The sequence below is a fragment of the Aphelocoma coerulescens genome, chromosome 7 (genome assembly GCF_041296385.1).
Source record: "Aphelocoma coerulescens isolate FSJ_1873_10779 chromosome 7, UR_Acoe_1.0, whole genome shotgun sequence".
Lineage (NCBI taxonomy): Eukaryota > Metazoa > Chordata > Aves > Passeriformes > Corvidae > Aphelocoma > Aphelocoma coerulescens.
In genome coordinates this window covers 38,853,249-38,868,197 of record NC_091021.1, presented here as the reverse complement: position 1 = coordinate 38,868,197, position 14,949 = coordinate 38,853,249, and the positions used below count along the sequence as shown (strand labels likewise).

The 14,949-nt window shown below is 53.1% G+C and overlaps 1 protein-coding gene across 7 annotated transcripts in view; it reads right to left on the bottom strand.

Moving 5' to 3' along the window:
• Positions 1 to 1,163: 1,163 nt before the first annotated feature.
• Positions 1,164 to 14,949, bottom strand: part of FMNL2 (formin like 2) — a 110,977-nt gene continuing 97,191 nt past the window's right edge. For 2 of the 7 annotated variants that reach the window (XM_069021344.1, XM_069021349.1), the window contains 11 exons: positions 13,517 to 13,641; positions 12,575 to 12,777; positions 11,062 to 11,296; positions 10,075 to 10,143; positions 9,902 to 9,982; positions 8,930 to 9,059; positions 8,657 to 8,820; positions 8,426 to 8,527; positions 8,024 to 8,122; positions 7,488 to 7,611; positions 2,886 to 4,479 (listed from right to left, as the gene is read on the bottom strand). In XM_069021344.1, the coding sequence (XP_068877445.1) occupies positions 4,316 to 4,479; positions 7,488 to 7,611; positions 8,024 to 8,122; positions 8,426 to 8,527; positions 8,657 to 8,820; positions 8,930 to 9,059; positions 9,902 to 9,982; positions 10,075 to 10,143; positions 11,062 to 11,296; positions 12,575 to 12,777; positions 13,517 to 13,641 (1,496 nt within the window). In that variant the 3' untranslated portion in view covers positions 2,886 to 4,315. Of the gene's footprint in view, positions 5,693 to 7,487; positions 7,612 to 8,023; positions 8,123 to 8,425; positions 8,528 to 8,656; positions 8,821 to 8,929; positions 9,060 to 9,901; positions 9,983 to 10,074; positions 10,144 to 11,061; positions 11,297 to 12,574; positions 12,778 to 13,516; positions 13,642 to 14,949 lie in introns of all 7 variants that reach the window. The other 5 variants (XM_069021348.1, XM_069021346.1, XR_011152065.1 and 2 more) reach the window with 5 other exon arrangements.

Sequence of the window (14,949 nt, the reverse complement as noted above, 5' to 3'; positions counted from 1 at the left end):
ACACCTGGATTTGGTCAAACAGGGCTTGTGGGAATTTTTGGCATCCTTGGGCTCTTTGGTGTGGAAATCCAGGTTGGAAGCAGTGGCAGGGAATATATTCCAGGTTTTTCCCTGCAGCAAGTGGCTCTCCCAAGGAAGTTGCTGCTCCAGGGCTTTACCTCTGTGCTTTGCTCACCTGCCAGCCACTTCCCTGGATTTATATCCCAAAATGGGAATGCTCCAAGTGGGAACAGCCCAGCAGAGTTTGGGAAACACGAGGGCAGCTGGCCCTGGAATCCTGCATGGAATTGGGAGAAGGATTTAGAGTGTGACAGGTCCTAAGGGTTTGCAGACAGGGAGGAACTTCTTCCAATGCTCTCATTCCCTTGCATCCACATAAATTCAAGGAAAAAGTTGTTCCTAAGGGAATATCACTCTTAAAAGGTTTGCCTTTATTGAATATAAAAAACTGGGAATGTAAATTATTCCAGTGGTGTGGGGTATTTTTAACATCTTAATTCAATCTGCTGGAAGAAACTCATTTTAAGATGAACCTGCTTTTAAACCAAGCAAGGCAGGATTGAGTTTTCCAAGGAACTGAGTTCAGGCTTATTTTCCCAGCTTTTTTTTTCTTTTTTTCTTGGTGTGTTTTCCTCCTCTTCCCTATTTCCCAGCCCCATTTTTTCCTGTGGCAGCCCCAGCACAGCCAACAGCTCAAACTCTGTATTCCCACCTGGAAACTGGAAGGAGTTTTAGCCAAATGGTTTTTTTTTAATGAATTATGGGATGATTTTGAACTGTGTCCATCAATGTTGAAACCTTGGCTGTGCTGGTTAATCCTGACCCCCTCAGAATAATTTTATTAAACCGTTCTAAAAGTTAAATTGGAATTTTAATATCAAATTGTTACATTTGGCCTTAAATATTTGGATTTTTTTGAATACATTTGTGGCAAATATTAATCCCCATTTATTTCTCTGCTGGAGCTGATCCAGGTGTCTCCCAGGAACATCCACCCCAAATTTCTTCCCTCAGCCTCTTCCAGAATAACAAAGAATCGATGCTGCAAATTATTTCAGTCTTCACCCACACAAGCTCCAGGTGTTCACCTGTCAAATATCCCCATTGTTTGGTGGGGGAAAAAAAGGTAAAAGTGACCCAAAAAACCCCTCTGGATTTCAGTGTAGTAGTGTAAATAGTTTATTTGATTTTATGGCAGGAACAGACCAGGAAAGGAACGTGAACTGCTTTATAAAACACTTCTAATCTTGCTAAGAAGCAGATCTATGGCTAGAAAAATATTAAAGAGAACATGCCAGCTTGGCTTTCATTTTGGGCTTTAATTAAAAAAAATACCTTTGAGCTGAAGCAAATGAGATTTAGTGCTTATACCCCAACAAGTGCTGAAATTGAAATTCAAATTGTCCAATTCTCTTTGATCCAAACTCTCATTCCAACAGTGGCATGTTCTCTTTAGCAGGTCAAGTACACGGTGCTGCAAATGCAAAACTTGGCAGTTTTTCAAGGAAAAATTCCTGGAAATTGGTCAATGTGGTAACTCTGAGTCCCAAACTGTCCTTTTAGTTAAATATAAAAACAAAAACTATAAGTTAAAATAACATTCCGATTGTATAGCACAGGCTTGATGCATTTATTTCCTTTTAAACAATATTTACAATATTACCCAGAGGCTAAAGTGGGGGGGGAGAAGGGGGGAAAGTGTAAAAACCATAAAAAACTGCACCAATTTTGTAGCAAAATATCTGTACATTTAAAAACAGATTATCATATAACTACACATTATCCAAGGAAAACAAAAACCAGGGACCTCCACCAGTGGTTCACGGGAGCACAAGGGAAAAGGGCAAAGAAATTCAGTGGTTAAATACTATACAAGAAATTTTACAATTAACAGATGGATGAGCCCGGGCAGGGAAGCTGGAAGCAAAATGGGCCTTGGGAAGGACAAATTTCTCCTCAGTCCAGCTCTTCCCAGCTCCTGGATGCTGCCGGCACGGAGTGGGATCCATCCCGCTGCTCCGGGGCACGGGGTGCTCCTAAATCAGCCTCCTGTCCTTTGTTAGGCTTGGAAAATGCCATGGAGAACCTAAAACCTACCGGGAATTTTGGGCTGGGCTTCCCTTCCACAGGAGCCTCAGCAGGGAATCCGAGCGGGAATGTCTTGCAGCCGGAGCAGGGTTGGAATCCCCGTGCCAGGAACTGGACTGCAGTGGTCCTCAGAGCCTAATACTGATTACTGGGTGTTAATTGCTTAGTGCTAATTAATAAATACGCTGTTATCCCAACGCTGCCTCCCTCGGCCCCCCAGCCAAGGCCCTGGAACATCCCAAAGCCCCGGCCTGGGGTGAGCTCCTGTTCCATTCCTATCCCTGTGACTGTGGGCCCACATTCCATGCGGAGGCTGCAGGGGCTTGGAAAAGGGCTGGGCTGCTCCTTGGGATTATTAATTCCGTGTAGAGAAAGCCCTTAAATGTCTTTGTTTGCAGTTTTAATTAAAAAAGAGCCGTTAAGTGCAGCTGAAGGCCAGGCCCGCCCCTCAGCCTAGCATTAAAAGCCAAGCACATCCCAGCATTCCCAGCATTCCCAGTTTCCAACCAGTCAGGCCCACAGGAGCCCTCGCTCTCATCAACCCAACCCCCCAAACGAATCCATATTTTACATTTTGGTTACAAATCCTGCGGAGTCTTGGTGTCCAGAGAAACCCAACCAACCCCAACCCTATTGCTTGGATCCATCGGAGCAGGAGCTTCCATTTGAGGCACTTGGCGTGGAGAGCCCGGCGCCGGGCCGGGAGCCCTCCGAAGGTCCGTTTTTCCCTGGAAAAGGCGGGACGTGGAGCCCATCCCGCTCCCTGGCGGGCTCACATGGCCAGCTCGGCGCCGTTGGAGCGCAGCCCGTGCTCGTCGAAGCGGCGGCGCACGCTCCTCCTCAGCGCGTCGGCCCGGCGGTACGGCTGGTTCCGGAGATCTGCGGGGAGCCGGGAGTCAGGAGCGCCGGGACGGACACACGGCCACACGGCACACGCAGGACAGACAGGGAAAGGCCCGCTGGAAGCCAGTCAAAGCAGCTTGTGGAGGATGGGAGCAGGGATTGGCCCCGGCGCAGCGCAGGGAGCAGGACGGACGTGCCCGGAACTACGCGCCCCAGCGGCCGGTTAATACTGGTGGGATCGGGATGCTGGTGGGACCACGGGAATTGTGCTGTGGGAATGGCCCCAAGAGCCCTCTCAAAGGCCACATCGACCCCAAGAGCTGGTTTGAGGTGTGCCCTGGGCGTTCCCACACTCCCTCAAACGCCGCAGCTGGAGGATGTTCCACCTCACGGCAGGGGTGGGACCCAGGGGTTCAGCCACACCAGGATGGATTTGGGATCCCTACATCTCCTTTAGCATGGAATCATGGAATCATTCAGGTTGGCAAGGACCTCCAAGATCTTAAAGAGGTGCCCTGGGATTCTCCAGCTGCCAGCCCACCTCCTGGCTGGAGAGATGCTTGAACAGCCAAAGGAGGGGAGAGCTCGGGAGGGAACACTGAGCATGGGATGGGATGGATGGATGGAAGAGGGAGAAAGCTGATGGATGTGATGATGGAAGCCCATTACAGGCAGCATGTGTGCTGTCACCTGTGCACCTACAACACAACAAGCACTGAAGACAATTCCACTTCTAATATTTCTCTCCTGGCCAATGAATCTGTGCTGGACTGGGCCAATCCCTCAGATTTCCTGGATAACTTGTGCTGGAGTTGACACACAACTCCCAAACTTCTCAGCTCTCCTCTCTCCACACCTGCAGCTGGAGATTGTCCACCTCATGCAGAACCCAACTGTGGGGCTGCAACACGTGGGGACAAAGCTATTTTGGGCTGGACTTGAAGAGAAATGGCCAAAACAGGGTGTGAAGGTGGTCACCAACCAACACCACATGGGGACAAGGCTGTTTTGGGCTCAACTGGAATTTAAAAGGCCAAAATGGAGCATGAAGATGTTCAGCAACCAAAGGCACTTGGGACCAAGACTATTTTGGGCTCAACTTGATGAGAAATGGCCAAACCAGAGTGTGATGGTGGTCACCAACCAACAACACCTGGGACAGGACTACTCTGGGCCGGACTTGAGGAGAAATGGCCAAAATGGAGTGTGAAGGTGGTCACCAACCAACATCACCTGGGGACAAGGCTGTTTTGGGCTCAACTTGAAGCGGCCAAAACAGTGTGATGATGGCCACCAGCCACCATCCTGTGGATCCCTGCACCTCCAGAGGGGAGAATCAAGGATCTGTGTCTCCACTGGCCTCGAGGGTCTCACCAGTATTAGCTCAGCCCCATCTACCACCAGCTGCCTGGCACAGAGAGAGAGGAGGAAGCCAAGTAAAAAGTGATGCTTGCCAGCTCTGGGAATCCTCCACCACGGCTGTGCTAGAAGAAATCCTTACCCTCGAGTGAACATTGGGAAATTTAGTGATATTATTCTTCTTTAGTGCTAAACAGAAAAAAACAGAACAAAACAAAAACAACAAACAAAAACAAAACACAAAAAATGATGGTTAAGTAAAAAAATGGGATGGAGAATGAAGAGCAAGTATAGTCAGCGTTCAAACCTCCCGGGCAGAAACCACGGAGCAGGAGGGGTTAGACAGGCCAGGAGGGACAGGAGGCCACTCCCTACCCCAATTCCAAGCTGCTTTGAAGGTTGGCTCCAGGAAGAGAACACAGCAGAGAAGCCGGAAGAGCAGAGAAGCGCGGAGCGGGTTAGTTTGTGGATTTCTTGGCAGCGCTGCTGCAATTACACAGGGAACAGGGGGAGGAGCACTGTTGGCTTCTTAAGCTGAGTCCTTAATGAGGACAACAGTGTCCTGGGACATGCTGGGTTAGGGACACCCTTGGGACAATGGGCACCACCATGGGAATCGCTCAGTTCCATGTCAGGTTTTCCTTGGCACCGTTCCGGTGGTTCTGCCCTGTATTTCCCCTGATTCCCAGCCCTGCTCCCCTCTCCCCCTGCTCCATGCACTGAGCCCAGCCTCAGCAGAGAGTCCAGGCTCAGTGAGAATTCCCGATGCCATGAAATAAAGCTGGCATGGAACTGACACGGAATAAAAGAGTTAAATATGGATGTGACCGAACGAGGAGAGATTTTCCACCCCATGCAGCCAAACATGCAGGTGCTGGTTAGGAATCCTAAACCATCCCATGGGTGTTATTCCCGAGCCAGAAGCCACCCCCAAGGCCCTTCCCAAGGTCCATGCAGCCCAGAATTCCGCTCTGGCGTGCAGCTGAGGTGCCACATGCACAGCCCCCCGAGGTGACACAGACAAGCCAAGTGAGCTGTCACTGCCTGGGCTCCTCAGTCCTTGCACTGCAGGAGACTCATCCCAGTGACTCCCACCTTGCTGTTCTATGGGACACAAGGACAGCCGGACGGGATGGGATGAAGAGGACATGCAACAGAGGGGACACCACTACAACGTCAGGAGGACGCTGGACACCACTACACACTCAACAGTCACAGAGTCCTGGCTGAGATCCACACAAACAAAGTGGCAAAAAGCCTACAGCGACCTTCCTGGTTTCTAAGAGCGGCAGGTGTGAAAGAGGGAGAGTTTAGTAATGGAATTCCTCAGGGACAACAGGGTCGCAGAAGAACCGAGAGCCGCGCTTGGCGCTTCGGGCGGTGAACGGCACCGTCTTCAGCACTGCATGGGAACAACAACAGCCACACACAAACCAACGTCAGCACTGCTCCAGGCCACCACAGGGACAGCTCAGCGCTCCCACAGGGACACTGGGACACCTCCAGCCTGCTCCTCACAGGCCCTTGGACAAGGTGGTTGTGAGGCTTGAGGAGATATTTCTTCCACTCGTGGAATCCCAGCGTGGTTTGGGTTGGGAGGGACCTTAAACTCATCCCATCCCACCCCTGCTATGGCAGGGACACCTCCCACTGTCCCAGGCTGCTCCAAGCCCCAATGTCCAACCTGGCCTTGGACACTGCCAGGGATCCAGGGGCAGCCACAGCTGCTCTGGGCACCCTGTGCCAGGAATTCCTTCCCAATCCCTGATCTTCCCTTCATCTTAAAGCCATTCCCCCTTGTCCTATAATAAAATAATTTCCTTGAAGAACTTGCTTTAAGATGTGCTACAGGTTTGTGGGAAGACCCCCTTGGTGTTTGGGATCAGAGTCCTGAAATGGTTTGGGGTTCAGAGGGACCCTAAAGCCCATCCCATCCCACCCCTGCCATGGCAGGGACACCTCCCACTGTCCCAGGCTGCTCCAACTCCAAGTGCACAACCTGGCCTTGGACACTGCCAGGGATGGGGAGGTGCAGGATTTACTGGGATATCTCCAGGGATGGGGAGGTGATCTCAGTCCTACCTGACCTTCCATGCCTGACCTTTCCTCCTCCGTGGCTTGAGGCCCCAAGATGGGCAAATCCAGGCACCAGAGCACAGGAAATGTTTAATTCGAGCCTGGCACCCTCTCCTCTGGACGTTTTTTTCCATAGGGATGGGCGTCTGCCACACAATCTGTTCCTCCCACAGAACAGGAGAACTGTTTTTCCAATTAAATGAACTCCCAGGAGTCCGGAGGAGTTGTGGAAGCAATGCCAGGTTGGATATCATCACCACCCTGCCCTTTAAATGAGGAATGTTATCTCAGGGCCGTTAATCAAGGTTATAAGGAGTTGGGGAAGCTTCACACACTTCATCCAGTTGGACTAAAACTCCCTGGATTTCCTTAGTGAGGGATCAAACAGCTCTCCTGCCCTGCTGCAGGAAAAACTTCTGTGGAAAACTTCCAGGAGCAGTTGGCAAAGACATTTTTTTTGAGCTTCTGTGCAAGGGAACGGAGTTTATGAAGCTCCTGAGGTGTTAAATCATGTTCCTTCCACACCACAGGTGAAGAATTTGTGGAAAACTCCAAATACTGCAATCCCAGCAGCCGGGAGGGCTAAAAAGGATTGAATTCCTGGGCAAAAGGCAGCTCAGGTGACTCCTTTTAGCAGCAACTATTTGCAGCCAAGTCCTGACTGTGCCTGGCTGCACCAGGAGCTGTGTCCCTTCCCTCTGGGATGGGCAGGAAAACCTGGAGCAGTTTGGGGTCACCAGGGGTTGACTGAAAGATTTCTGAGCTCAGTCTTAACAGAAACAGAGGCTCTTCCTCCTGACACTGACCCCATTTGTGGGGAGCAAAAAGGGATCTGGGACAGATCCACATGGCACAGCTGGAGCAGCTGCTGGGATCAGGCACTCCCTGCCTGCTCTAAAAACCTGGGAATGTCTCCACAAGCTGGAAGAGAAGGAGCAGAACCTTCTGCACTTGCTCCACAGCACACAGCCAACGCCCTCAGGAGGACATGAAGCCCTGGAGCAGCCACTGGGCAGATCCACCCTGTTGCTCCTGAGGCTGGCATTCCCAGCTGGCTGGCAGATCCCTGCAGCTCCTGAGGCTGGCATTCCCAGCTGGCTGGCAGGGGGGGAGGAGGGTACCTGTGATGATGTCCTCGATGGCGCCGTCCTTGCCCTCGTACACGTGCCGGTTGTCCTTGACCTGCCGGCGCCGCAGCTCCGCGATCAGCTCCTGCTGCTGCCGCTTGCTCTTGTGGGAAGGGGACTGGGAACACGCACAGGGATGGTCAGGATGGACCTCTGGCTCTCCTGGGCTTCTTCCTGAACCCCTCACACCCATTTGTCCCACCAGCTCCCACAGGAACTGCCGATTTCCACCCCCTTCTATCCCAAGGCTGGGAACAGCCGTGTGCCGGTTGCTCGCGCTCCATGGAGAAGCCAGGGAAGGACAAAGTTTAGCTCGTGGAAATATGGACAACACAACATTCCACCTGTTTAGTTTTCCTTCTGCAGACTTCCCAAGCAGCAGAACATACACTGGAACTTCTCCAGCTTATCCCAGCTCCCTCCATAAAAACTTCCAGACTCTTTCCAGGCAACTACAATTCCTCACTCGGAGCTGAGGTTTCTGAGTATCAGGAACATGATCCCACCTGGAAGCCGTATCTGTGCCATACCTTTTGGTCCTGCTGCTCCATCAATGCCTCTTGCTCCATGAGTTTTTCCATTAAGGCCTGTTCCTGCTTTTTCCTCAGCTCGTTTTCTTCTTCTGCTTGCTGTTTGTGAGAAAATCCATGGGTTAGAGATGTCAGGGAGGAATGGGATCCTGTGCCAAAATGGGGCTGTCTGAGAAAGGGAGAGGAGAAGGAGAAGGAGGAGAAAGGAGGAGGAGAAGAAAGAGGAGGAGGAGGAGAAGAAGAGAAAGGGGAGGAGGGGGGGAAAGAGAAGGAGGAGGAGGAAGATGAGAAGGAAGAGGAGGAGAAGGAGGAGAAAGACAAGGAGAAAAGGAGGAGGAGGAAGAAGAACAGAAGAAAGAGGGGGAGGAAGAGGACAAGGAGGAGGACAAGGACAAGGTTTACCTTGTAGGCCTTCACAAAGCGGACAAACACCGGGAAGAAGACCGAGGGCGGGGTTGTCTTGGGATTCTCCCCGAAATACTTCACAGCATCATCAAAGGCATCCTGCAACAGGCACAGCTTCAGAGCCCTGCACACCCTCCCAGGCATCCTCCCCACCCCCAGCATTCCATGGAAACAGCCCATCCCTGGGTGTCACCCCCCTCACCGCAAATCCCAGGAACACAGAAGTACCTGGGCTATTTTGGCATCGTCCTGGAGCTTCTTGAGCTTGCCCTCGTTGCTCTGGATGAAGTCCTTGAGCATGGTGTTGTGGTCATGCATGGTGTACTCGCGCTTGGTCAGCTCCAGGCCCCGCTGCAGCTCCTTCACGTCCAGCAGGACGTTCTCCAGGGACACTGCGAAAGGAAACAGGAATGCTCAACCCACAGGCTGAGTAATTCCCAGAGGGCAGAGCCTGCTGTGCCAGGAAATGCCATCCCAGGAGGCTGCAGGAGGCTGCTGCACCTGCTGCTGCCTTCTCCACGTAGTGCAGCTCGTTGTAGAACAGGGCCACGTGCTGGTACTTCTCCTTCACCACGTTGGAGATGTAGTGCAGCAGTGTCTGCTTCCGGTCTGTCGACTTCGTTTCCAGGAGCTGGGAAGAGCAGGAGCAGAGGTGTGGGGAGCTGGGAGCAGGCTCCAAGCTCAGGGACTCCCCAGTGCTGCCCCAGTGTGTTTTCCATGCTGGAAGCACCAGTGGAGTCCCTCAGCAGCCACTCACCCTCAGGTCACCACAACCCCCTGAAGGGCCACAGGGCTGGGATGGAGAGGATGGAAAACTGGGAAAGGACCTAGGGGTGATGAACATGAGCCCAGGGGTGCCCAAGAGGCCAGTGGCCCCTGGGCTGTGCCAGCCCTGGTGTGACACAGCCCCAGGGCAGTGCCCGTCCCTGTGCTGGCACTGCTGGGGCACCTCCAGTGCTGGGGGCAGCTCTGGGACAGGGGGGACCCTGAGGGGCTGGAGGAGTCCAGGGAAGGGAATGGAGCTGGGAAGGGGCTGGAGAATTCCTGAGGGAGCTGGAAAGGGGCTCAGCCTGGAGCAAAGGAGGCTCAGGGGGGACCTTGTGGCTCTGCACAAGTCCCTGACAGGAGGGGGCAGCCGGGGGGGTCGGGCTCTGCTGCCAGGGAACAGGGACAGGAGGAGAGGGAACGGCCTCAGGCTGGGCCAGGGGAGGCTCAGGGTGGACAGCAGCAGGAATTTCCCCATGGAAAGGGCGCTCAGGCCTTGGAAGGAGCTGCCCAGGGGGGTTTGGAGTGCCCATCCCTGGAGGGATTTCAAAGCCCTGTGGATGTGGCACCTGGGGACAGGGGTCAGTGGTGGCCTTGGCAGTGCTGGGAACGGTTGGACTCCATAACCCTGGAGAGCTTTTCCAATCTCAGTAACTCCCCAGCTCTAATTCCCAGCTGGTACCCACAGCACATCCCAGCTTTTCTTACCAGGTCTAAACTCTGCAGCTTAAATCCATACACAGCCCCTCGTTTGCTGCTGTTCATGTAATTCCCAAGAGCCAGGATGATCTGCCAGGGTGAAACAGAGCAGAGCAGGAATTCTCAGGACAAATTCCTGGAAGTTTAGACACCCCTGGAAGGAGAGCTGGGGTCAGACCTACCTCCAGGATTTTCTTCAGTTTTTGGGATGACTTTATGGAGACAGAGGCAGCGATTATGGCGTGGAGTTGCTGCGGGGAAACACAGGGAGAGCTTTGGTTAATGCCCATCCAGCCAGGAGGAAAAGGAACATCCTGAAAAAACCCCTCCTGGTTTTCATCCACACCGTGGGACAGAGCATGGATGTCCCTCTGCCATGGAGACAGACTGGGAGAGCTGGGAATGTTCCCCTGGAGAAGGGAAGGACACAGGGAGAGCTCCGAGCCCCTTGCAGGGCCTAAAGGGGCTCCAGGAGAGCTGGAGAGGGACTGGGGACAAGGCATGGAGGGACAGGACACAGGGAATGGCTTCCCAGTGCCAGAGGGCAGGGCTGGATGGGAGATTGGGAATTGGGAATTCCTGGCTGGGAGGGTGGGGAGGGGTTGGGCTGGAATTGCCAGAGCAGCTGGGGCTGCCCCTGGATCCCTGGAAGTGTCCCAGGCCAGGCTGGACATTGGGGCTGGGAGCCACCTGGGACAGTGGGAGGTGTCCCTGCCATGGCAGGGGATGGAATGAGATATTCCTTATTTTCCCTTCCCACCAGCCCAGTCTGGGATTCTGTGAATGTTCCCCTGCCCTGACACTCCAGGATTCCAAACTCTTCGTTTGCCCACTGGATTCACTCCCCTCAGATGTTCTGGGGTGAAAAAGGATTTACATTCCAGCCCCTCCAGCTGTCCCAGTGTTTCAGGCTGGATGGGACCCAATTCCAAGGGCTCACAGACCAGCACCAACAGTACCTTTTCCCAGCAATATTCCTTTGAGGATGCTGGGCACTGCCCAGGCTCCCCAGGGAATGGGCACGGCCCCGAGGCTGCTCCAGGAGCGTTGGGACAGCGCTGCCAGGGATGCCCAGGGTGGGGTTGTTGGGGGGTCTGTGCAGGGCCAGGGGCTGGATCAGTGATCCCATGGATCCCTTCCAGCTGTGGACATTCCCTGCTCCCACTCACCGGGGTGAGCATCTGGATGCTCTCGGCGAAGTTGCCGATGAAGGCCATGATGGTCATTTTCTGCATGAGCCTCTCGATCTTGCTGAACTGCATCATGAACCTGTCCTCGTCCGACAGGTTCTCCAGGGGCTTCCTCTCCCTCTCGTAGAGCCTCAGCACCTTCACCTCGTTCTCCGTGGGCAGGAACCGCATCAGGCATTCCACGAAATCCACCGGCAGCGTCTTCAGGTCAAACCTGTGGGAAAATCCCAGGAAAGGGTGTGGGGACACCCCTCTGCAGGGAAGTGGCCAGGCCAGGGATGTCCCTCGGCTCTGGAGCCCGGCTGGGAGAGCTGGGAATGTTCCCCTGGAGAAGGGAAGGACACAGGGAGAGCTCTGAGCCCCTTGCAGGGCCTAAAGGGGCTGTCCCTAAAGGGGACAAGGCATGGAGGGACAGGACCCAGGGAATGGCTTCCCACTGCCAGAGGGCAGGGATGGATGGGAGATTGGGAACTGGGAATTGCTGGCTGTGAGGGTGGAGAAGAGCTTGGCTGGAATTCCAAGAGAGGCTGTGGCTGCCCCTGGATCCCTGGCAGTGTCCCAGGCCAGGCTGGACATTGGGGCTGGGAGCAGCCTGGGACAGTGGGAGGTGTCCCTGGTTGAACTGGATGGTCTTTAAGGTCCTTCCCAACCCAAACCAGTCCGGGATTCAGCTCCACGTGAAGAAAAGCAAAGAAGAAGCTGTGAAGCTCCTCCTGCCCTGCACATGGAGCTGGGAACAGGATCCAGGGATAATGGGAACCATGCTGCTTCCATTTCCAAACACATGGCCATTCCCTCACCCCTCCAGGCTCATTTTTCCAGGGAAAAGAGGAGGGGAGCAGCAAATATTCGTATTTAATTGACCCAGAGCCCCCTAAAGCCCAACTGCTGAACCTGCCAGGGCCTGGGGCAGGTTTGGGTCACTCCTGCCCAAAGGCAAAGCCTGGCATCCACATCCTTAAGGGAGGAGTGGAGATGTTTGCCATGGCCAGGATGAGTCTGGGTGGATTTGGGATCAGCCCAAGGAGCAGCAGCCACACCTGTCCCAGGAGCAGGGAAGGACCCCTATCAGTTCCTGAGGCCACTCCACAATCCTAATTCCATGCAAAATCTGCTCCAGCACCTGGGCTGAACTCATCCTTCACGGAGCAAACCAGAAGGGCTGCCTGTTCCCGTGTTCCCTCTGGATTTTGCTCATTGGATCAGGAAATATCTGGAAGCTGCCATGGCAAACTGGATGGGCTGGGATGAGCTGCTTTAATAAAGGGAGTGCTAATTTGTCAAACCTCAACAGGGACTCAGCAACACCAAGCCGAGAGCTTCCTGACTTCCAGGCAATCTCATTTCTGGGAATTCACAACCATTCCGTCCTTCCCCCGGAATTTTTTTCCGGCTGCCAAAGCATTTCCATCAACCGCCAATTCCAAACCCTTTCCCAGCGCTCCCAGTAAAGCTCAGGCAGGATTCCCTCGCTGCCAGGGGCTGCACTCACACGTGGATGGCTCTGCAGATCTCATCCGCCGTTTTCCCGGCTTTCCGCAGGGTGATGGCCAAATTCTTGGCTCTGTTGGCATCCAGCAGCGTGACCTTGTTGGATCCTTTCTGAGGGATCTTCTGCTTGCTGGAAGTCAGATCCATGGCCGGGCCCTGCGCCTTTGTTTTGAATATTTCCTCAAATTCATCCACGTTTAGATCCTGGAAAGGAAAGGAAGGGATTTATCCTGCAGGGAACACTAAATCCTAACCCAGAGTGGCAGGGAAAGCACTGTCCCGGCTGAGACTGGATCATGGAATCATGGAATGGTTTGGGTGGGAATCTTAGAGCTCATCCCAATTCCACCCCCTGCCATGGGGACACCTTCCACTATCCCAGGTTTTTCCCAGCCCTGGCTTTGGAATCCAGAGAATTTCAGGAGCTGAGGAATGGAGGGAACAGGCTCCTGAGCTGGGATCAGGAAATCTGGCCAGATCCCAGAAATCCAGCTCTGCACATGTTCAGAAATTGAGGAAAACACTCATGTGAGCACTCGTTATCCATGGGAGCATCCAGGAGCTGGAATGAGCCCTTTCCCAAGGTCACTGCTGTGCCCTATCCCTGTGGGAAGCTTCCCACTCCCCACAACTCCCTGGCAGGAGGGGGAAGCCGGGGCTCTGCTCCCAGGGAACAGGGACAGCAGGAGAGGGAATGGAATCTTGTTGCTCCAGCAGAGGTTTAGCTGGATATTGGGAAAATTCCTTCCTGGAAAGCGTGGTCAGGCACTGGAAGGGGCCGGAGCCGCCATCCAGGAGGGGTTTAACCCCCTGGAGATGTGGCACCTGGGGACACGGGGCAGTGCTGGGCTGAGGGCTGCACGGGCCGCTCTGAGAGGCTTTCCCAGCCCAACCAGTCCATGATTCCCTGCTTTCCCGGGCAGCAGGGAGGGAGCAGGGGCACCTCGAGGATCCTCTCGTCGTCGATCTCGTTGAAGACGGTGCCGTTGATCTGGTTGGGCTTCAGGGCCACCCAGTTGAACACGGGCATGCGGAACTTGGTCTTGATGGGCTTCTTGATCTTCACAGCTGCGGAGAGCGCATGGAAAACTCCTGGGAAACTGCCTGGGAACGCCACAGTGCAGCTCCCCGGCTGGAATTCAGCACTGGAGGAGAACTGGCTGGACCCCATTATCCCACTGGAATCCTGGAAAGGTGTCGCTGCCTCCAGAGGCTGCTGGAGAGGGGAATCCCAGCCCTCAGCAGGACAGCACCAACCCCCAGGGCTCTGCAAACTTCCCAAAGGGAAATCTGGAATTCCTGTAGTGCCACAAGCTGCCTGGATTGACTTGAACTCCCAGGCTCTGTCCAAATTCCATGGAAAAGGGGGAATGTGGGTGAATCCAGCCCTGCCTTGTTGCTGGCAGAGCCCTCCCTGAGCTGTGTCACAAATAGGTGACAAGAAGGGAAAAAAGCCCCATTCCCAAGGGTTTTGGGGAAACTGCAGTGGGGCACCTCAGCAGGTTTGAGTTTCAAGGCCAAAGGGGCTGAGCTGCAGCAGAGCTGGGCTTTAACAGGGGTATAAAACCAAGTTTTAATTCCTGTGCCATGCAAATCCAGCTAATCGGAGTCACCTGGGAACTCTGGACTAACCTGGGAATTTAGACAGAGGAGCTGGGAAAATGAAACCTGGAAATGAGGCCTGATCATTCCCAAACAGCAATGCTGGAGCAGGGGAACAACCCTTCCCTGTTCCTATTATATTCCTATTCCTATTGTATTCCTATTTCTATTCCTATTCCCATTCTATTCCTGTTTCCATTTCCATCCTATTCCTATTTCTATTCCCATTCCTATTTCATTCCTATTCCCATTCCCATTTCCATCCCATTCCCATCCTATTCCTACTCCCATTCCCATTCTATTCCTATTCCTATCCCTATCCCATTCAATCTGGAAGCCACAGGAATAATTTCCATAATCCAGTTCCCCTTTCTTTTCCTTTAAATGAAAACACAAACTTGTTCCTTGCTACAAAATCAATCAATTACAGTCACCAATCAACCTTTTGCTCCTGAATTACTTCCCAAAAAATCCATTCTTGTTCTTGCAAACATGGAACAGAACCCCTGGTCCTGCAGTGCTGGCCACCACGTGGACAACAGGGAATACACAGAATATTCCACTATGTATTTTGGGAATGGGATTTATCCAACTTGTGCTCTAACACTAAACAGAGCTTTGCTCTCTGCTTAATTAATGAGGTTACTTAAAGTAATTCCTACAATAAAAGAAGCTTTGAACACCCATGGAAAAAGGAATTTTCTACTTGTGCATACATTGGAATGGATAATTATCTGCTCCCAGGTTATTCCAGGACAGGGAAGGCAGGAATTC